Here is a 22,443-nt window from a genome sequence, read left to right as displayed (position 1 = left end):
CAAGAGGGGTATCCATGAAGCTGGGAGGAGGAAGTGCTTGAAAGAGGAGGGAGTGCTTGAAAGAGGAGGGAGAGATCCGCAGGGTCAAATGCAGCTGATGGTTTGAGAAAAGGGGCTGAAAGGGAGTCATCGGGTTTGGGGACAGGAAGGTCATTGGAGACCCACTTTTATCACTTATAGGGAAAGCAGGCTGGCCCCTTCTTCCCCTGAATGGAGTTTTAGTGTGAAGGCAGCCTCGCATTTCACTCTGCGGTGTCCTGCAGCAGCCCTGCCTTTTGGCCATGTTCTGTAGAGAAGTCCTTCCCGGCACAGATGGTCAGCTTTTTATTAGGATATTGGCAGCATGAGGGTCTAAGCTTTGACTTCCTGGCCAAACTCCTGGGCCAAGCACTGCCCTACCCACCCCAGTTGACTCAGAACTCGCAGACCACGAGACGCTTTTCTCCGCAAGCCCTGTCATTCCACTTGCCATTGGTGAAGATCTCCACACAGTCCTCTGACCCACCGTCATCGTTAGGCTCCCCTGGGGCCCAGTTGGAATAGACCAGGGACTCTCCTGTGGGGTAGGTGAACTTGCCTTCCATCTTGGAGTCAGTCATGCTCAGGAAAGCAGCCTCGTTCTGAGCTATGACCAGCTGTTGCAAGGCGGCATTCTCAGCGGCAGAGCGTGGAGAGGCCAACTGCCCACCAGCCTGTGTGCACACCAGCTGTGCCTCCGTAAACGGTTTGACAAACCCTGCTGTCTTGAAAATCTTCTCCCCGACACTTTGGCCATTTGGGAAGAGCTCAACTAGGAGAAGAAGAGAGTCAGGTTGGGGTTGTGATATCACCTGGCCAAAGTTCAAGGGCTCTGAGACCTCTGTGCCCCAACCTGAGCCTCTCAGACCTCCCAAACAGGCACCACATCAGGATGCCAGAGAGAATGCAAGAGAGACGTTCCAGAACAGCCCCCGCCCCATGACCTACCCTGTGAGGTGACACCATGCTTCGCCACTTACAGATGAGAGCACTGGAGTTGAGAGAAGCTAAGAGGCCCAAAGTCACACAAGCAGCAAACGTGCAGTTAGGGATTCAACCTCACTCAGTCTGACACCAAAGCTCAGACATGCTCTTTCTATTTCGGCACATGCTATATACCAGAATCAATTTCTCAATTACTGTGTAGAATTGAACAGCTTTTCCCAAGTTGATCACGGTGTAGACCAGGCCAGTTTCTGAGAGTACAGAAAACACCTGCGACGAGCCCACTGTCACCCTGTACAACAGTAGGGGATGTGGGGTTGTCGGAGAGAGTCTCTGCTGTGTGACGGGGTGAGGAAAGGGGAGAGAGAGGAAGAGGGGAGGACACCTGAGAGCTGCCAGATGCTAATCTCTGCTCTGGGTCTGGCCTCATGTCGGCCTCTTAGTATGCACGTGGGTGATGCCCCAGCCAGTCAGCCTGCCTGGGAGGTGCTGAGGGAGTGGAGGAGGGCATCTGAAGGGCATGTGTGAGTGAGGCACAGGGGAATGGTGTTAGTGCTGGAGTCAGCCCTGGGTGGTAACTGGAAGACCAGGCATTCAGATCCACCCTGGCAACGGCTGTTGTGTGGGCAAGAGAAAGTCACTTTCCTTTTCAGGGTTTCCATTTCCTCGTCTCTAAAATGAGGGCTCACTTCACAAAAGCATTGCCTGCGTGACATGTCAAGTATCTCTTTTTGGTCTGTCCTTGTGGCTCCTGGGCCCATGCATGGAAATATTCTGCAAAGGACTGGAAGCTCCAGGGAAGGCTATGCCCCTGGCTTTGTTGGGCTGCTCAGAATGCAGGCTGCACCCTGACTCATTGTCCTTAAGATTCTCCATGGGCTCAGGGTGGCACCCAGAGCAGCCCTGAACAAAGTCAGCCTAAGAGTTCATGTACCATTACTAGGTTTATGTGCCATGCACATATGTGGGCATGCCTTTGAATACATGTGCATATATCCAAAGGTACATGGGAGTATGTAAGGTTCATCTGGATGTGTGTGCATATTTGTATGTGCTTTATAGACAACATATGAGCTCACGTATGTAGATGAAGGTGGAGTGAGTGATGGTGTTTAAGTGCACACACATGCAGTGGATACATATGGACGTGTTCCTCTGTGTGTTTCTGTCACTGTGCCTCTGAGTGAATTAGAGCATATGTAGAAAGAGAGATATACCAAATGCTTGAAACTCTCATCTCAGAGCTTGGGTACTTCGAAGCCAAACCTATGTTGCACCCAGTCAGCCCTTTATGCTCTACTACTTCAGAAAACTTTTATCTTTTATTTTTTGGCTCAATGAGATCCGCCTGAATTCAAAGCTGATGTCAGGAAGGGCAGAGGAGAGGAGGGACTGTTGGGCACTGATGTGGAGATTCAAAAAGGCACCAGGCCCTCAGGTGTGTGCCCCTGGAGGCCTCTGAATCTTCAGGATTCCAGGGTCAGGGCACACACTCTGCTATAAAACACCTCCAGAGCTGCAGGCAGAGCCCAGCAGTGGCTGGAGCCCAGAAGCAGCCTACCCCCTGTTTGAACCAGGAGCATGTCTAAGGTGAGATACCTGATGGCCACATACCAAGGTCAGGTCCTCACCTGCCTTGTACCCCCAGAAAAGAACCCCAGTCCTAGCTCCCAGAACAGTATCTGGTTTCTGTGCTGCCTTGGGATGTGCAGCAGCATCACTGGGCACTCCCATACCTGGCCCCTCTGAGGTAAGAAATGCAGCCCGTGTTGGGTAGCCCCTTGTCTATCAGAGGGACCAGCACAGGGTAGGCAGGAGAGAGGCTCTAGTGAATTGCACTGGACTCAGGACAACAGTTTGTCTCAGGGCACAGGCGGCATTGAGGTTGGTGGGTGGTTCAGGAGCCTGATGGCCTTGACTATGCTACTGCCGGCCTGGTGAGCTGGTGATAGGGGCCACACCCTCCTCCTTCGCCCCCTTGGGTCTACTTCCAGCTCCAGGAGCAGGTGGCTGCCTTGTTCTAGCCCCATCCCAGCCTGAGCCCTACTCACTGCCACTGTCCCAGGTCCAGCCCTACACAGGTCCCAGCTCATTCCCATCCTAGACCCAGGGCAGGCACTGCCTCAGGCCCAGCTAAAGGTCTAGCCCCAGCCCAAGGCCAAACCAAGGTCGAGATCTAATGTGGGTCCCAATGCCAGTGCTGGGCTCAAGTTCAGATCCAGGAACTCACCTTTCTTATACTGAGAGAAAGCAGCCTGGAGGTGCTGTACTTGTTTCTGTAAGGCCTCAACCTGCTGCCTCAGAGAAGCGACATCTGGAGGGGAGAAAATGGCCAAGTAGACTTGTCCAGAGAGCGAAGGAAGAGCTCAGAGTCTGGGCTCCAAGGGAAGGGTGTCTAGTTGTGGGCACATATTGTGGGACTGACGCACAGCAAGCCCACATCTGCTGACACAGCTGGCCCCTGCTGTGCAAGGATGTCTTATGGTTCGGCTATGGACAAATTGCTCCCTGTACTTCACTAACACTGAACCAGATGGCACTGTGACTTTAAAGTCTTGGAATATAATGGCATCTCCATTGGGTGGGGCCGGGGGTGGGTGCTGGGCAGGAATACACACTCATGTGTTTCCTATTCACCGGATTTTTAATGCCCAAATCTGTCCTATGAATTGGGAAGGCAGTTGTAGTTTTCCCGATAGTCGGATGGAGAAGCTGTCCAGGTTGCTTTCCCATGAGTACTAAGCGGCTAAGACCAGAGCCCAGTGCTCCTGCCTTCCAGCCTGTCCACCTTTCCTGAGTTCCACCCACCAGCTGCCATTGATGGGGCACACCTCCCAGAACCCCTCCTCTGGGATGGGGAGGGCTTCCTCTCTGCACACCCATGCCCCGCGGGGCTTCCCTGAGCCAGGAGCTGCTACCTTACCTGGAAGCCCACTTTCTCCCTTTGCTCCTTTGTCTCCAGGAACGCCTTTGTCCCCTTTCAATCCTGGGGGTCCCCTGGCACCTGGACTTCCCTGAGGACCCATGACTCCAGCAGACCCTGGGGTGAAAGAAGAACTGGGTGAGCTATGTACCCAATTTTTTTTTTTTAGCATTTTTACCTTCCCATACATGGATTAACTATCTTTATTGCCCAGAAATAGATAGGCGATCCCCAATACCCAGCCATGCAGCTCTCTGTACACTGACTGTCCCTGTCACGCAGCAATCAACCCCTCTGTGTAAAACTGCCCCGCCACCCAACAACTAACCTTCCCTGAACACACTTCTCCGTTGCTGAGGACCCCAATCTCCCTAGATAGGAACCGTCCCCAGAGCCCCCTCATGCACCCTTCTTGGATACAGATTCTCCCCGTAGTCCAGCAATGCCACCTTTGCCTTTACGGGTGGTTGGGGGGTGGGGGGTAGGCATTGACAGCTCCAAGCAGGCACAGGAGAACTGGACTCAGCTCAGCCCAGCTCTTTCCACTGCTCACCTGCTGCCCCTGCATTTCCAGGGGCTCCACGCTCACCAGGGACGCCACGATCTCCCTTAGGGCCTGCGGGGCCTCTTGCCCCTGCCGAGCCCTGCATGCCAGGGGCACCGACTTCTCCTGAGGAAGGAACACACAGGAACAAACACAGCTAAGAGTACGTTCAGCAGGTGTGGTTTTCTTAGCAATGGAGCTTTTTGCCCACAACTTTAGGGTCAGACAGAGAAGTGGGGAGACTCTCCTTGCTTTCTGGGGCTATTCTGTGGAGGGTGAGAGGAAAATATTGCAATTGTGGGGATTGGGAGGGTACATGGCAAGGCTTTTGCAGCATCGAGGTCTGGGCTTTCCCTGGCACTCTGAGCACACCTCAGGTCACATCATGGACCCTTGTCCTTCCTCCTTTCCCGTCTTAGATCGGCCACAGACCAGCCACCTACCTTTGGGCCCAGCTTCTCCTTTTGGGCCTGGCTTGCCCTGAGGTCCTATGTTCCCCTGCTTCCCCAGGGGACCTTCTCTTCCAGCTGGACCAGGCACACCAGGAGGTCCTGGAGGTCCTGAGGAAAAGCACCAGCCTGGTCAGTAATAATGAAGCCTCTTGGCAGGAGGAGTGTAGTAAGGTGAGGGTAATAACAGAGGTGAGGGAGGCAGCATTGTTGTCTTCCCAACAGCAGGTCCTATCTGTCCTGAAATGACCCAGTGCCTTCTTCCTGGGATGGGCTCTGTGTGTGCCCACTGGCATATCCTCGCAGCTGCACCACCACCGGGAAACACCAGAAGTCGACACCCAGTTGCTCACCACTTGGCCCGGTGTCTCCCTTTGGTCCAGGTTCTCCAATGGAGCCATTGTCCCCTTTGGGCCCAACTGGGCCAGCTTCTCCAGGCATCCCTGCTTTCCCTGCAGCTCCTGGCAAACCTGTAGCAGCAGAAGAAATGGACAAAGACCTGGCCCTAGACCCAGAAAGGGCCAGCTGCCTGCGGGATCAGCCCCCAGCATTCCTTCAGGATTCTGCAGAGCATGAGACTTCCACTGTCACACACCCGGGTCCAGTGGTGACCCAGGAAATGGGTATCAACATCCCCATTTTATAGATGAGGAAGAAGCCTTCCAGAGTTGGAGGTGGATTAAAGCCAAGACCTGTCTGACCTTCTATGCTGTGCTCCTTCCCCTGCCCCAAGGCCATTGCATTGATGGCAGGCAATCTGTCAGCTCTTACCTGTGATCATGGACTTCTGCATTCCCCTTATATATATATATACACCAGGGAAACCTATCAAAAATGGCACCAGACAGGTGGTGCTAACTTGTTCATTCAGTTATTGGTCCATTTGCTCATTTATTTGTACACTAAGAGCCATCAATGCAGCACCTACTTTATACCTAGCACTAAGTCAGATGTAAATCTGAGCTTAGCCTCAGGTCCTGCTCAGCAGGGGGTTCATAATACACTGTGAGACAAGGGAGAGGAAAGAAAATGCATGAAGTGTCCCTTATCTCATCCAAGCATCCCCACCCCAGCACTCACTCAGAGCTGTCTTCCTCAAAGAGAAAGTGGGATTTTAAGGGCAAGGAGAATTGAGGGAGATTTGCAGAGAGGAAGTGACATTTCAGAGTTGGAAGCCATGCTCCCATGGCAGAGGAGGCCGGGGCTCCATGGCAAGCAAGCATATGTTTGTGGGTGAATTTGCTGGATGGGTGGAAGAGTATGTGCTGGCGTATCCCAGCAGCATCACCACCTGGAAACATCTGAATTCCACGCCCAGTGGAATTTCATGCCCTGGGTCCGTCCGTTGGTTACAATCCTTATTAGGGATGAAATGGAAGCACAGAGGGTTATAGGATGGGCCCCAACCCCGACACCCAACAGCACATTGTGCTCAAGGCAGGATGTCCTGACCCCAGGTGGAGCCTCGCTTGGGCCTCATCCTGGCCAAGCTGGCAGCAGGAAGATGGACCAAGAGAAAAACACCATTCTCCAGAAGGGAGCGTTACAGCCCACTTGTTCTTGGTACACAAACTATGGAGGCCATGAGAGCACTGGGATGGAGGAGGGGCACCTCCCCAAATGCTTTCCCGTGCCTTTCAAAACACTCACTGTGTATCTTAGTGTCCCCAGAGACCTAGCCCTGCACCCGAGTGCCACCTGAAGTGGAGCTTTATGGCCCAGCCTTTTGGCTGTTTTGACTCCTAAAATTCCTCCTCCCCTTCCATCTTCTATTCACTCATTCCACAAATATCTCTGGAGCCTCTAATACATGCCAGGCACTGTCCTAAATACTGGGGATAAACAGCCCTTATCTGGAGAGCTTCAACTCTATCTCAAAGAAACAGATAATAAAACATTCAAAATGTACAACATATGGTATGTTAGATATAATGCCACAGGGAAAAGTAAAGCATAGGGTGTGTTGGGGGTAGGGTCTGTTTTTGGTAGGGTGGTCGGGGAGCACCTCACTGCGAGGGTGATCGGGGAGTAAAGCCCTGAAGGAGGTGAAGTGTGAGCTGCAGGGACAGCTATGAGAAGAGCAAATGGCAAGCCCCCAAGGAGGGAGGAGGCTGAGCATGGCCGAGGGCCAGAAAGGAGCTGAGTAGTTGGAGCTGAGTAAGGGTGGGGGCACCAAAGTCAGAGGAGCAGCAGGGGCACAGGGTGGTCCTGCCGGGACTCATGGGCTGCTGTAAGGTGTGTGATTTGTCCAGGGGAGATAAGCATCCCTGGAGGGACTCCCCCATGGAATATTGCTGAGCAGGAATGCTGGAGGTGCTGAGGAATAAGGAACTGCTCCCCCCGAAGGCAGGATCTGGGTCATATTTACCCTCCATGATATGTCGGGGGTGTTACCAGAGTGACTCAAGCTCCACCCTCCACCCCTGCTCAAAGATCTCTTCTTTCAAGGCCCAATTTTCCTCGTAGTAGGTTCTGGGGACCACATGCTTCCAACTCTGCAGGGGTGTTGGTCACGAGCACAGACTTTGGCCCCACACAGACTTATTCTGGGTGGATTCTGGGAATCCTGAGGGTTCTGAGGGAACCCAGCCCTCAGACCTATAACAGCGGGGTGACTGGAGAGACCGCAATTGAGGAACCAGAGTGGAGCCTCATCCTGCAGCCCCACTGTGCACTGTCCTCTGTCCAAGTACTGACCCAAAGCCAGGCCCTGGAATGTGCATGGGTTGAGGCACATGTGTGGGGAAGGGAGACCATGACCATGCTTCAGGCGGCAAGCTCCCAGAGCCATTGTGGGAAAGATCCCTGAGATTCAAATCCGGGGTCCGACTGGAAGCCACACTGAATTGGGAGTCTCTGAGAAAGAGCTGCCAAGGCAAAACCCACCCCCATTCTGAGATTCCTCCCTGGGCAGCCCTCCCCAAGCCCCATCCCATTCACATTGGAAGCCACTTTCTGTCTGTAAGGGACAGGCAGATGCTCACTTGTCCCTTACCCCACAAAGCCTGGGGATGTTGCTTCGTCTTTCCGGAAAGTTAAAGACTGTATGTGATCCCTTTGAAGCCCTGCCCAGTGTCACAGAGGTCCCTTGCTTCATGCTGCCGGCTCATGGAATTCTCCTTTCTTGCCAGTAAGACCCAGATCCTTCCCTACAAGCGGGGAGCAGTATTTCCAGGGACAATTCCCTTACTTATCAGTACCTCTGCTAAGCTCAAGATAATTCACCTATTTGATACAGCAGGAAATGCAACTTTATCCCAAAGACTCAATAAAAAATAAAGCCTTTGGCTCAATTATTCATCACTGGGTGCTAGATATCATTCTCATTACCAGATAAAAAAACAGACTCAGTGACACTGAGGGGCTCGCCCAGGTGTAGAGATGGAGCCAGCAGTAAAGCCCAGGCCAGCCTGATGCAGAGCCTTCGTCCTTTCCACCTCCAGAATGGTTGTTACTTAGCCTCTCTGCATCATCATTTTCTTACCTGTCAAAGGAGATTAATATGTCCCCTGTAAGACTCTTGGGAGGATTAAATGAACTACTCAAGTGAATGCCCAGGCACGGGGGTGGACAAAGAAATGTGAGTTCCTTTTCTCTCCCTGTAATGTATTAGAGCAAATCCTCTTGATTAGGCTTGAGAATGGAGCCATGGAGCCCCATTTTTTCCCACCCTTCATGCAGTGGTGTCTAACTAAATATTTAAAATATTTAATGTCCTGCACAGGCATCATTTAATTGGAATGAACAACTGCTAACTGCTGGTACAGGGCTCTAGAAGGCCCCGAATATCAGTAATTTACCACTGTTTGTTTGCTCTTGGGATGGGAAGGATCCGGGGATCCTAGAGGAGGAGCTAGGGCAGTTGGGTACTGGAAGAGGCACATGGGGGCTCAGCACAGCCACTTGTTTGCCAGCTGGTGGAGCAGTGTGGAACTCGCCTTCTTGGGAGGAAGAAACACATCTCCAAACTTGCATAAGAAAGTACCCAGAGTTGCTGGGCTGGTTACAATTCCAATGACCATTCCTCCCCAGCAGGATAAGCCCAGGGCCCCACACTACCTGGGTCCCCCTTCTCGCCCCGAGGGCCCTCTCTCCCATCCCGTCCATCACGACCAGGCAGGCCACTCTCCACTGAGCTACACATGACCAGGGTGCAAGCACTGGGCGCTGTTCTTTGGGAGTAGGTCTTCATGTCTGCTTCCAGGTAGCCCAGGGACTGTGTGAGCAGGACCAGTGCAGAGAGGAGGAAGAGCAGCATGGCCTGGAGAGGTGAACAGAAAGAGAACAAAGGAACAAAGCCAGAGGGACTTGTGCAAAGAAAGGGGTCACCAGGCCAACTGGGGTGGTAGCAAGTGGGGGGCTTCCTGCCCAGAGGAGTGCTTTCTTCTCTGACTGCTGGTGATTCTGGGTTGTGGATGACCCCTATTTCTCACTAGCCTCTTTCAATTTTGAATTCACCTCTTCCTCAGGTATCCTGGTCGTCTCTAGAAACACCTGGGTGAGTTCACTGCCAGCAGCAGCTACCTGGCTGCACCTGTTCTGGCAGAGGCTCAATCATGAGCACCAAGGGCCAGACCCAGGCCAGGGCAAGGGCAGTGTTCTGTGCCCTGCAGCTGCCTCAACCCTGGGGCCTTATGTCTGATTCTGGGGAAGAATGAAAAGCAATAGGCATTCTGTCTACAGGCTCAAGACAGCACAGAAGGCACCAGCAGCCACTGTGGCTTGAAGAACCCTTAGAGAGGGCAGACCCGGGTTTTCAGACCCAAGATTCAGATGAGGCATCTCAGATGAGGCATCTTAGCTGGGGCAGCAGAAGGAGTAGGCAGAGTCGTAGTCCCCCTCAACCCCTGCAGTGCCCAGTTTATCCTAAGCTTTCGGAGCACTATTTCATTGAAAAGGGTGTCTCCTCTGAACATGGATTGGAAAATCAGAGACCTACTCCAGTAAGTATATTTTTTAAAGTAAAGACCCGAAGCTATGAGAAAAACACGTTTGCCCTGCTTTTCCACAGGCAGTTGGCACCAAGATGGGTTTAGAACCCAGGCCTGTAGGCCCCTGGGTTTGTCTCTCTTCCACTGTCCTTTCTGAAGAAATCAGGACAGAAAAGAGCCTAGAGAGAAATTAGAATTGCATATTTCCACCCGAAGCTTCCGCACTGTGGCATCCCAGGTCTATATGGTATCATACCCACTCTTCCACCCTGTGCACCCCCAGCTCAGAAAGCAAATCCTCCCCTGGGCTGAGGCCACTGAATAAGGGACAGAAGAGCACCGTAAGACCTCCTGTGCTCCCCACCTCCCACATCCATGCATCCTAGACCAAAACAGCTACACAGACCCTCCACACCAATAGGTCGAACTGCCCAGATTGGCAGGGGGATATTTGCAGGATGTGGAGAAAATAAAAAGAAGGCAAGAACAGAGACACTTACAGGTTTCTTCTTCTTAGGCCCCAAGAGCTCCAAACAAACTAGACTTTGCTTGGCAGGCACTCACTATTTATGCCTGCCCTGTACCCTGAGCTGCCCAGCCCCAAAAACTCCCTTCAAGAAGTGGGGCAATTTTCTTCTTTTATTGACTCACTCACTCTTATCCCCACCTGCGTTCTGGAAACCTGCCACTGATATTCACAACACTATGCACATCCATCACTATAGTTTGCAGAGCACTATCAGGCCTTGATCTCATCTGCACCCTTCTTACTGCAGCTCTGTGAGTTAAGTGGCATCATTAGTGTCTGTATTTTATAGATGTCTAGAAATCAGGAGTCCGGAAACCAGCAAGTTGCACAATGACCTACAGTGATTGCAAAAGGAACTCACAACTGCAGATCTTAAGAGTCAAGACCCGCTGTGTCTACCTCTCCTCTTCCTTTATCTCAACAGCACTGCCCAGATATTGGGAAAGAGCTGAGAGCTGCTTGAAATACCTGGGCAGGGGTGGGGCAGGTAGAGTGGCTGCAGAGGCAGCAGCATGTAGTGGCAGCAGTTAGGGAGCTGCCACCTGGAAAGACTTGCTCTTTTGCATGCTGCTTTAGGCCTCAGAGAGTCCCTGCCTCACTTGTCTTTTATGGGATGGATTTCCCTTAGCAGACCTCTGCCTTGCCTTGTTCAGGCTTGTTCTCCCTGTTCTCTTAGCTACTGTTTGTCTTGTGCACTGCTCTCATGACTAGTTAGGACCCCTGAGCTGATGCTACTCTTATCCAATCTTCTAGTCTATATCTACTATTTTTTTTTTGAGATAGTCTCACTCTGTTACCCAGACTACAGTGCCATAATGCATTTATAGCTCACTGCAGCCTCAAACTCCTGGGCTCAAGTAATTGTCCTTCCTCAGCCTCCTAAGTAGCTAGGACTACAGGTGAGCATGATCACACTTGGCTAATTTTTCTTTTTAATTTTTTACAGAGATGGGGTCTCGCTATGTTGCCCACGCTGGTCTCAAACTCCTGGTCTCAAGCAATTCTCCTGCCTCAGCCTACTGAAGTTCTGAGATTACAAGTGTAAGCCATCACACCCATCTCCAATCTGTGTCTTTTAAGTGGAATATTTACTCCATTTATGATCAAGGTTAATATTGATATGTGATGTTTTGTTCCTGTCATGATAATTGTTACCCAGTTGCTTTTTAGTCTCAATTGTGTAATTGCTTTATATAATCTGTGAGTTTTTCACTTTAATGTGCTTTTTTGATGGGGAGTACTATCCATTCATTTCCATGTTTAGAACTTTAAGCATTTCTTGTAGTGCTGGTCTAGTGGTGACAAATTCCCTTTGCATTTGTTTGTATGGGAAAAACTTTATTTCTCCTTCATTTATGCAGCTTAGTTTAGCAGGATACAAAATTCTTGACTGGAAGGATTTTTGTTTAAGAAGATTAAACATAAGACCTCAATCTCTTCTGGCTTGCAAGGTTTCTGCTAAGAAGTCCATTGTTAGTCTGTTGGGTTTTCCTTTATAGATTAGACATTTCTCTGGTGCTGCTTTTAGGATGTTTTCCTTCGCATTGACTTTAGAAAGTCTGATGACAATATGCCTTTATCAGGTTTCTCTTGTAGAGCATCTTCCAGATGTTCTCTGAGTATCTTCTATCTGGATGTCTAATTCTCTAGCAAGACCAGGGAAGTTTTCCTGAATTATTTCCTTAAATAGATTTGCTAAGCTTTTAATTTTTTTCTTCTCCCTCGGGAATGTCTATATATTGTATGTTCAGTAACTTTATATAATTCTGTATTTTTCAAAGTCTTTGTTTGTTTTAAAAAATTTATTTTTTCTTTATTTCTGTCTGACTAGGTTAATTCAAATGACTGTCCTTCAGCTTCTGAAATTATTTCTTCTGCTTGGTCTAGTCTTTTGTTAAAGGTTTCAACTATATTTTATAGTTCCTTCAATAAATTTTTATTTCTAGAAATTCTATTTTGTTTTTGTTTTTTAATATCTGTCTCTTTAGTAAATTTTTCATTCATATCCTGAATTATTTTTCTGATTTCCTTATGTTAGTTTTCAACTTTCTCTTGTATCTCCTTGAGCTTCCTTACAATTCATATTTTAATTTTTTTATTTGTTATTTCTAAATTTTTATGCTGGTTAGAATCCATTGCTAGGGAGCTGGTGTGATCCTTTAGGAATGTCAAAATACTGGTTTTTCATACTTCCAGAGTGCTTATGCTGATTTCTTCTCATCTAGAGAAGTTGTTACTTCTTACTTTTGAACTTACTCTCATTTGAATGGGATTTTCCCCTCTTTGAAGGTGTGACTGTATGTTGTGTATGATCATTTGGCTTCAATTTTGGGTGCCTTCTGTGGGTCACAGCTCTGTATGAGTTCCTTGGATATAGATAGCTTTTGTGTGGCGGCTTTATTATGCTGATTGTAGTAGCAATGTATTGGGCATATGAGCAGGAATACTACCTTCTGAGGGTCTGGGAATATGGAAGTCTCTGGAAGTTTATCTCATTCCCTAGCACTATGCCCTCTGTCAGCCTGTTTTTTATTTGGTTGTGCAATTTAATCTGCATCCCAGTAAAAGCTGGCTGTCGCAGAAGCTGAGGGGTACTTGGTCTTTGTTTTCTGGGAGGGGATCTCCCAGAAATCCCTGTTGTCACAGGCAGTTGGCTGGACTGTGGATGGCCTGATTCCCTGAAGGGAACACAAAGCTTTGGAGGGGGACACAAAACTGAGTGGAACTAAACGACCAAGCTCCCCCTGGGAAACCCCAATTATGAGCAGAAACACGTGCCCTGATGGGGGTGGAAAGGGGAGCTCATGGTGAAATGCACTGATGTCCACCAGAGTGGTAAGGAGTGTACCAGCTCCACACCCTGGGCAGGCAGGAAGGCAATCCACTTTCTTATCACACCCTTGTCCCAGAGCTTGTGACCTTCAGTTCAGATAGACATTGTCCTTCATCTCCAGTCTGCAATGCAATGGAGGTCTGCAGAAAACACCCATCCTGGGGCTACCATCAAAATGGCCTTGGGATAGAACCTTCTCCCTCAGCAGCTCTGATACTCATCTGCATTCTGCTATGGGAATGCTACTGCTCCATATGGGGAGGAGGATAAACTCTACCCGTTGTGCAAGACTTAGCCAGCAGGCACCCCATCAATGGGAGTGCAGCTGTCCCCAGTAGCCCTGAAAAGCCATCCCCAGGTGCACTTGTGCCAACTCCCAGTAGGGACAGCCAAGGGTCTATCTGGAGCAGTGAGTGAGGGGGTAGGAGAAGACTCCCTTTCCATGTTTATTCCCAGGCACCAGTGTCACCTGCCTACTGGTGAAGAACCACACTCCTCCCCTTCCGACCCCAGCACCATGCCTGTGTCTCTGCTGGGAGGGGCACGGCCAGCCTCTTATCACAAGTGGGGAGCTCTCAGACAGAGGAGAGAAAATTAACTGAGTTCTTTTATCTGAAGGGGTACATTGACACACACATTCTCCCTTCTCCTGAGGGCTAGACTTCTAGCAATCCCATAGCTCCCCCAGGGTCCTACCTATCCCCTGTGGTTGCTGCAGTCTAAGTGCATTCTGGGAATGTTTTGGAGGATCTAGTGATGCAGAAACACAAGGGCTGAGATTCCCTGGGAAGAATAGAGACCCATAACGGGTGCATAACCAGTATGGCACCTGCCACTTCAACTCAGGTTTTGTGGGAGAGCGAGTGAGCCTGCATGAGCTGGCCACCCAATGCTCTGCCCTCAAGAAGTTCCCAAATTACCACTGACAGCAATGCCTCGGCTCACAGGTGGAGAGACATTCTCCAACAAGTTCAGCCGTCCATAGTCTGCCACAGGAGTGAGGGGGGCAACTCCCCCACCTACCCTCTCCATGGGACTCTATGTTGCTTGGCAGTCAATCTCTGCAAAACTCTTGCTGTCTTCTTTTTCTACACCACAGCTTTTTCCTGTGGGTTCTCCAGTAGGTCAAGTCACTCCTTCCTCAGTATTCTACTCAGACCATGATTATTCAACTGCAATTTTGGTTCTTTGTTTTGAGGGGAACTGGTGTCCAATGTCTCTAGACAGCCATCTTGGGGAAAGGAAAACTGTACTTGTCTTTATAATTACTTTTACCAGTGAAACTTATACTTTTGTATACATTTGTGTTTCTGTTTAACCTCTTTTTATTTCAACTTCAAGAATTTCCCTTAGCACTTCTTGCAAGGTGGACCTAGTGGTGACAAACTCCCTAGTATGTGTTTGTCTGGGATAGTTTTTATCTCTCCTTCACTAATAAAAGACACTTTGCTAGGTATAGAATTATTGATTGACAGGTGGGGTTTTATTTTCTTTCAGTACTTTGAATATATCATTTCATTCTCTCCTGGTCTATAAAATCTTGAGCTTGATAGTCTAAACCTGTAATCCTCCACCCTCTCTCTCCACCACAACCTCACAGAAAAGGTAGGATTGCTTACACTCAGGTGCTAGCCTATTGATGCGATCTAATCTGTTCACTAGATTCTGCAACAATTGTCAATGGGCTGAATCCAACTCACATGCATATGCATGTTCTATGAATGCTTAACCTAATAAAAATGACAAAATGAGAGTGCTTGAAACTACCTTTTTGGATAAGAATTCTAGACACCTTACCATTTGTTTCTTTAATTATTAACACATTCAATAAAGGAAAAACACTTCACTGTGTAGCTCTATCATGCACTAGAAAAAGGAGTGGTTAAAGGGAAATATCTCTGCTGCATCCTGACTGGTATTACTTCTGTCTCCTGCATCATTTGAAACTACTGAAAAAGAGTGTGTCTTAATCCTACTATTGATAACCGAGTCAAAGACAAAGAGGCAGAAAAAGAAATATGAGGCAAATGTTGGCGGGAAGTAAAGAGACACAACCATATTCATTTCAGAAAAAATCAGAATTTTCATCTAAAAGCATGACTTAAAAATGTTATAGAATCTATCTGATTTTATATGAAAATGATTTATATATTTATTGTGAAAATTTAACATTGTGAGAAAAAAGTTTAAAATCACCAAAGCTCCACCTTCCTTAGACAACCAATTTTAACATTTTGGTGATCATGTCTGTATTATTTTCTCTATGTATATGTGAATCTGTGCTCTGTGTATGTAAATACACACACAAATGAATATTTTTATATATACTTACATCCAAAAATATACATTATATGATGAAAATCATGTAATGCATGCTATTTTTTACCTTATTAATAGCTTTATAATTTTCTAAAGTTATTTTTTAGTTCTCCTGTCTTCCTCTCCTCCATTCACCTGTCTTATGTTTTTTTGTTTTGTTTTGTTTTTGTTTGTTTGTTTATTTGTTTTGAGACGGAGTCTCACTCTGTTGCCCAGGCTGGAGTGTAGTGGCATGATCTTGGCTCACTGCAAGCTCTACCTGCTGGGTTCAAGCCATTCTCCTGCCTCAGCCTCCCGAGTAGCTGGGACTACAGGCGCCCGCCACCACGCCTGGCTAATTTTTTTTGCATTTTTAGTAGAGACGGGGTTTCACCGTGTTAGCCAGGATGGTCTCGATCTCCTGACCTTGTGATCCACCCGTCTCGGCCTCCCAAAGTGCTGGGATTACAGGCGTGGGCCACCGCGCCTGGCCTGTCTTACGAGTTTTAACTCCACTGTCCCCCACGACCAAGTAAGTAACATTTTCCATGTGGACCTTTTCACATTCACTTGTCTATGCTTCTAAGGTCATTTATCAGCATATATGCATATATTTATGCTTGTAAGTGTGTTGGGAGAGTTTCCATTTTTTAAGGATCATATTAAACTTGGTTCTATTTGTTAAATTTTTCTTTTTAACAATACATTGTTAAAATTTATTCAACTCCATTCATATAAATTTAACCCACTCTTTTTTAGGGCAGGATAATTTTGTATGGTGTAAATTTATCAAAACTTTTAAAATGATATTTCTATTAAAGTTAACTTTTTCAGGTTTTATAACCATGAAAATTATTACAGTAAACTTCTTTGTCTCTATTCTGTGTATGTATCTATCTATCATTTATCAATCAATCTGCCATCTATCTACCTACCTTTCCTTATTACTGGTGTCTTTGTTTCTATTAAAAAGATTTCCAGTTGGGCACAGTGGTTCACATCTATAATCCTAGCATTTTGGGAGGCTGAAGTGAGAGGATCATTTGAGGCCGGGAGTTTGACATAAGCCTTGGCAACACAGAGAGACCTTGTCTCTGCAAAATATTAAAAAATTTACTGAACATGGTGGTACATTTCTGCAGTCCTAGCTACTTGGGAGGCTGAACCTGGGAGGCTGGAGGATCAGTTGAACCCAGGAGTTCAAGGCTGCAATGAGCTATGACCATCACTGCACTCTAGCCTGAGTGACAGAGTGAGACCGTGTCTCCTTAAAAAAAGAAAAAATCTAGGAGTGAGACTGCTGGATTGGAAGGTATATGCAGTTTCATTTTAATAAATATTACCAGAAGCTTTCAAAAACCTAGTATGGTATCTATTTCAACCAAGAACATCAGAGTACTTATCCCTAGCATCAGTGCTAATTCTAAAGTATTATTGCTTTCTCATTTTTGTGAATATGATGAATGACGATTGAAATCTTATTGCTATTTTAGTTTGCATTTCTATGATTATTAGTGAGATTGAATATTCTGTCATGTATTTATGACCATTTGGATTTTCACTTCTCTAAAACAACATTTACATAGTCTCCTTTGTCCCTGTTTTTATTTGATTATTTGCACATTTTAGGAGCTTGTTATATAGAGTGAGCTTGTGTTTAACTCCCACTTATAAATGAGAACATGTGGCGTCTGTTTTTCTATTCTCATGTTAGTTCACTCTAGGATAATGGCCTCCAGTCGCACCCATGTTGCTACAAAGGACATTTCATTCTTTTTTGTTGCTGTGTAGTATTCCATAGTGCATATGTATCCCGTTTTCTTTTTTATGTTTTATTTCTTTAAAATGTTATTGATACATAATAGTTGTACATATTTATGGAGTATATGTGCTGTCTTGACTCATGCATACAATGTATAATGGTCAAGTCAGGATAATTGGGATATCCATAACCTCAAATAGTAATGATTTCTTTTTGTTGGGAATTTTTAAAAATAATTTCAACTTTTATTTTAGATTTAGGGGGTACCTGTGCAGGTTTGTTACATGGGTATATGTATGAGGCTGAGGTTTATGGTACTATTGAGCCCACTACCCAAGTAGTTGGCATGGTACCCAATAGTTTTTCAGCACTTTCCCCATCCCCAGTGTCTATTGCTGCCATCTTTATGTTCATGAGGATCCAATGTTTAGCTCCTATTTACCAGTGAGAACATGGTATTTGGTTTTCTATTGCTACATTAATTATCTTAGGATAATGGCCTCCAGTTCTATTCATGCTGCTGCAAAGGACATTTTATTCTTTTTTATAGCTGTGTGGTATTCCATGATGTATATACCACATTTTTTTTTCTATCCAATCCACTATTGATGGGCACCTAGGCTGATTTCATGTCTTTGCTATTGTGAATAGTGTTACGATGAATATAAGAGTGCGTGTGTCTTTTCAGTGGAATTATTTATTTTCTTTTCGATATATACCCAGTAACGAAATTACTGGGTCAAAAGGTAGTTCTGTTTTAAGTTCTTTGAAAAACATCCAGACTGCTTTTCACAGTGGCTGAACTAATTTACATTCCCACCAACAGTGTGTAGGCATTCCCTTTTCTCTGCAGCCTTGCCAACATAGGTTTTTTGTTTGTTTTTTGTTTTTTTTTTACTTTTTCATGATAGTCATTCTGCCTGGTGTAAGATGGTATCTCATGGTTCTTATTTGCATTTCTCTGATGATTAGTGATATTGAGCATTTTTTCATGTGTTTTTTGGCCACACTTATTTTGAAAAGTGTTTGCTCATGTCCTTTGCCCACTTTTTAATGGGATTGTTTTTTGCCTGTTAATTTAATTTCCTTATAACTTCTGGATATTAGGCCGGCCGCGGTGGCTCATGCCTGTAATTCCAGCACTTTAGGAGGCAGGGGTGGGCAGATCACCTGAAGTCAGGAGTTCGAGACCAGCGTGGCCAACGTAGTGAAATGCCATCTCTAATAAAAAATAAAAAATAAAGGCCAGGTACGGTGGCTCAAGCCTGTAATCCCAGCACTTTGGGAGGCCAAGGCAGGTGGATCACGAGGTCAGGAGTTAGAGACCAGCCTGACCAACATGGTGAAACGCCGTCTCTACTAAAAATACAAAAATTAGCGGGGCATGGTGGTGGGTGCCTATAATCCCAGCTATCTGAGAGGCTGAGGCAGGGGAATCACTTGAAACTAGAAGTGGGAGGTTGCAGTGAGCTGAGATCGCGCCACTGCACTCCAGTCAGGTGAAAGAGCGAAACTTCGTCTTAAAAAAAAAAAAAAAAAAAAAAAAAAAATCTGGCTATTAGACCTTTGTCAGATGCATAGTTTGTGATTATTTTCATTTTCTCCACATCCTCAACAACATGTATTATCTTTGTCTTTTTTTATAATTGCCATTTTAAAAGGAGTGAGGTTATATCTCATAGTTTTAATTTGCATTTCCTCAATGATTACTGATATTGAGTATTTTTTCATATACCTCTTGGCCTCTGTATGTCTTCTTTTGAGAAATGTCTGCTCAGATCACTCGCACATTTTAAGTCAGGCTATTTGTTTTCTGGTTATGGAGTGTTTGTGTTCCTTATATAGTAACCCTTTATCAGATGTAGAGCTTGCAAATATTTTCTCCCATTCTGTAGGTTCTTTTAACTCTGATGTTTGTTTTTCTTTGCTATACAGAAGGCTTTTAATTTGAGGTAATCATATTTGTCTATTTTTGCTTTGATTGCCCTTGCTTTTGGGGTCACATCCAAAAAATAATTGCCCAGACCAATGTCATGGAGTGTCCCCCATGTTTTCTTCTAGTAGTTTTTTCAGGTCTTACATTTACTTTTTTTTTTTTTTGAGACGGAGTCTTGCTCTGTCACCCAGGCTGGAGTGCAGTGGCCGGATCTCAGCTCACTGCAAGCTCCGCCTCCCGGGTTCACGCCATTCTCCTGCCTCAGCCTCCCGAGTAGCTGGGACTACAGGCGCCTGCCACCTCGCCCGGCTAAGTTTTTGTATTTTTAGTAGAGACGGGGTTTCACTGTGTTAGCCAGGATGGTCTCGATCTCCTGACCTCGTGATCCGCCCGTCTCGGCCTCCCAAAGTGCTGGGATTACAGGCTTGAGCCACCGCGCCCGGCCTTACATTTACTTTTTAACTCATTTTCAATTGATTTTAGTATATGGTATGAAATAAGTGTCTAATTTCAATCTTCTGCATGTGGACATCCAGTTTTCTCAACATCATTTATTGAAGAGACTGTTGTTTCCCCATTGAGTGTTCTTGGCATCTTTGTCAAAAATCAGTTGGCTGAGAATGCATGAATTTATTTTTGGGTTCTCTATTCTGTTCTGTTTATGTGTCTGGTTTTATGCCAGTACAATGCTCTTTTGGTTACTACAGCTTTGTAGTATGTTTTGAAATCAGGTAGTATGATGCTTCCAGCTGCATTCTTTTAGCTCCAGATATCATGGTTTATTTGAGGTCTCCTGTGGTTCCATATGAATTTTAGGATTTTTTTTCTACTTCTGTGAAGAATAGCTCATATTTTTGTAGGAACTATATTGAATCCATAGATCATTTTTGGTACTATAGTCATTTTAACAATTATTAATTTTTTCAAACTGTGAACATGGGATATCTTTCCATTTTTGTGATCTCTTCAATTTCTTTCCTTAGTGTTTTACAGTTTGCCTTATAGAGATCTGTTATCTCCTTGTTTAAATTTATTACTATGTATTTTATTTATTTTGTAGCTATTGTAAACAGGATTGCTTTTTTACTTCTTTTTCAAGTAGTTCATTGTTGGCATATGGAAATGCTGCTGATTTTTGTTTGCTAATTTTGCATCCTACAACTTTACTGAATTTATCGGTTCTAAGAGTTTTTTGGAAATTCTTTAGGTTTTTCTATTTATAAGATCATGTCATCTGCAAACACATAAAATTTGACTTCCTCCTTTCCAATTTGGATGTCCTTTAATTATTTCTCTTACCTAATTGCTCTGGCTAGAACATCATCAATACTGGGTTGAATTAAAGTGGTGAGAGTGGGCATCCTTGTCTTGTTCCAGTTTCTAGAGGAAAATACTTCAGCTTTTCCCTGTTCAGCATAATGCTACCTGTGGGTTTGTTATATGTGGTCTTTATTGCGTTCATGTATGCTTCTTTCATATCTAGTTTGTTGAAGAGTTTTATCATAAAAGGGTATTAAATTTTATCAAATGCTTTTTCTGTGTCTATTGAGACTGTCATTTTGTTTATGTCCATCATTTTGTAAATGTTATGTATCATGTTGATTGGTTTGCATATGTCGAGCCATCCCTGTGATAAATCCCAATTGATTATGGTGAATGATATTTTTAATGTATTGTTGAATTCTGTTTGCTAGTATTTATTTTGAGGAATTTTGCATCTCTGCTCATCAGAAATATTAGCCTATGGTTTTCTTTTTTTGTTGTGCCCTTTTCATGTTTTGGTATCAAGGTAATGGTGTCATCATAGAATGAGTATAAAAGAATTTCCTCCACTTCAATTTTCTGGAAAATTTTGAGAAGAACTGGTATTAGTTCTTTCTTAAATATCTGGCATAATTCAACAATAAAGCCATCAGGTCCTTGGCTTTTCTTTGATGGGATACTTTTTATTACTGATTCAATCTTGTAGCTTGTAATTAGTCTGTTCAGATTTTCTATTACTTCTTGGTTCAATCTTGGTGGTTGTATGTGTCCAGGAATTTTTCCGTTTCCATTAGGCTTTCCAATTTATTGGCATATAGTTGCTCATAATAGTCTTTAATGATCTCTCCTATTTCTATGGTATCAATTATAATGTCCCTGTTCATTTGCGAGAATGCTCTTATAAGTGACTTAATGCTTTTCTCTTGCTGTTTTTAGATTCCCTCCTTGTCTTTGACTTTTGATAGTTTGAATATAAGGTGCCTTGGAATTGATCATTTTAGGTTGAATCTATTTGGAAATCTTTGACCTTCATGTACCTGGATGTCTATATCTCTTGCAAGACTTAAGAAGTTTTTAGCTATTATTTGGTTAAATAGGTTTTCTATGCCTTTGTTCATATTTTTTTCCTTCTGGAATCCATAGGAAGATGATTCTCCACTACCCAAACCCCCTTCTCAATGAGGAATAATTTTAGACTCTGTTTGACATGCTGCAAAGCTCACCAGGGCATCATCTTTAGGAGAGAGGTATTAGTCTTATTACATCAATTCAGGCCTCCTCTCCTTGGATTCAAATTTAGTATAATGCAAAGGATGGGGGAACAAGAAACACAATAAATTGGGGAGCAAAACTAAGGCAAGAAGAAGCCTCAGCTACTTTAAAACACAAAGGGAGCTGGGCACTGTGGTTCACGCCTGTAACCCCAGCCCTTTGGGAGGCCAAGGTGGGCGGATCACAAGGTCAGGAGTTCAAGACCAGCCTGACCAACATAGTGAAACCCCATCTCTACTGAAAATACAAAAAATTAGCCAGGCATGGTGGCGGGCACCTGTAATCCCAGCTACTCAGGAGGCTGAAGCAGGAGAATCGCTTGAACCCAGGAGGCGGAGGTTGCAGTGAGTGGAGATCGCACCACTGTACTCCAGCCTGGGCGACAGTGCAAGACTCTGTCCCAAATACACACACACACACACACACACACACACAAAGGGAGCATTTTGACTCAGTCCTATGGATAGCACCTAACTTCCATCCTCACTTCATGACCTAGATAATTGTTTCCAAGCTCCATATTGCCCCTAGAGAAAGCATGGGAACCAGGCTGTGAATGACTTCCCTGAATCCTGAATAACCAAAGCATTTTCATGGCAAATATGATCTCCTCTCCATGACCATCACTTCCTGGGAAGTCTGTACCATGTACAAACTGAAACCAAACCAAGGTGATGAGAATAGGTGAAAAGGGAACTTGTCCAGACTTTTCTCCCTTTTGGCAAGTTCAAAAGTCAAAC

The 22,443-nt window shown here is 45.5% G+C and overlaps 1 protein-coding gene across 2 annotated transcripts; it reads right to left on the bottom strand.

Annotated features, from left to right (window-relative positions):
* Positions 1-311: 311 nt before the first annotated feature.
* Positions 312-10,671, bottom strand: SFTPD (surfactant protein D). Of its 2 annotated transcripts, XM_015147131.3 has the most exons (8): positions 10,311-10,671; positions 8,939-9,140; positions 5,233-5,349; positions 4,874-4,990; positions 4,440-4,556; positions 3,887-4,003; positions 3,194-3,277; positions 312-790 (listed from the first exon to the last, which is right to left on the bottom strand). In XM_015147131.3, the coding sequence occupies exons 2-8, from the start codon at positions 9,135-9,137 to the stop codon at positions 414-416; spliced, it is 1,128 nt and encodes a 375-aa protein (XP_015002617.1). In that variant the 5' UTR covers positions 9,138-9,140; positions 10,311-10,671; the 3' UTR covers positions 312-413.
* Positions 10,672-22,443: the final 11,772 nt, after the last annotated feature.

The sequence above is a fragment of the Macaca mulatta genome, chromosome 9, assembly GCF_049350105.2.
Source record: "Macaca mulatta isolate MMU2019108-1 chromosome 9, T2T-MMU8v2.0, whole genome shotgun sequence".
Lineage (NCBI taxonomy): Eukaryota > Metazoa > Chordata > Mammalia > Primates > Cercopithecidae > Macaca > Macaca mulatta.
Note: the sequence above shows the minus strand (reverse complement) of the source record. Positions and strands in the feature narration are given on the sequence as shown.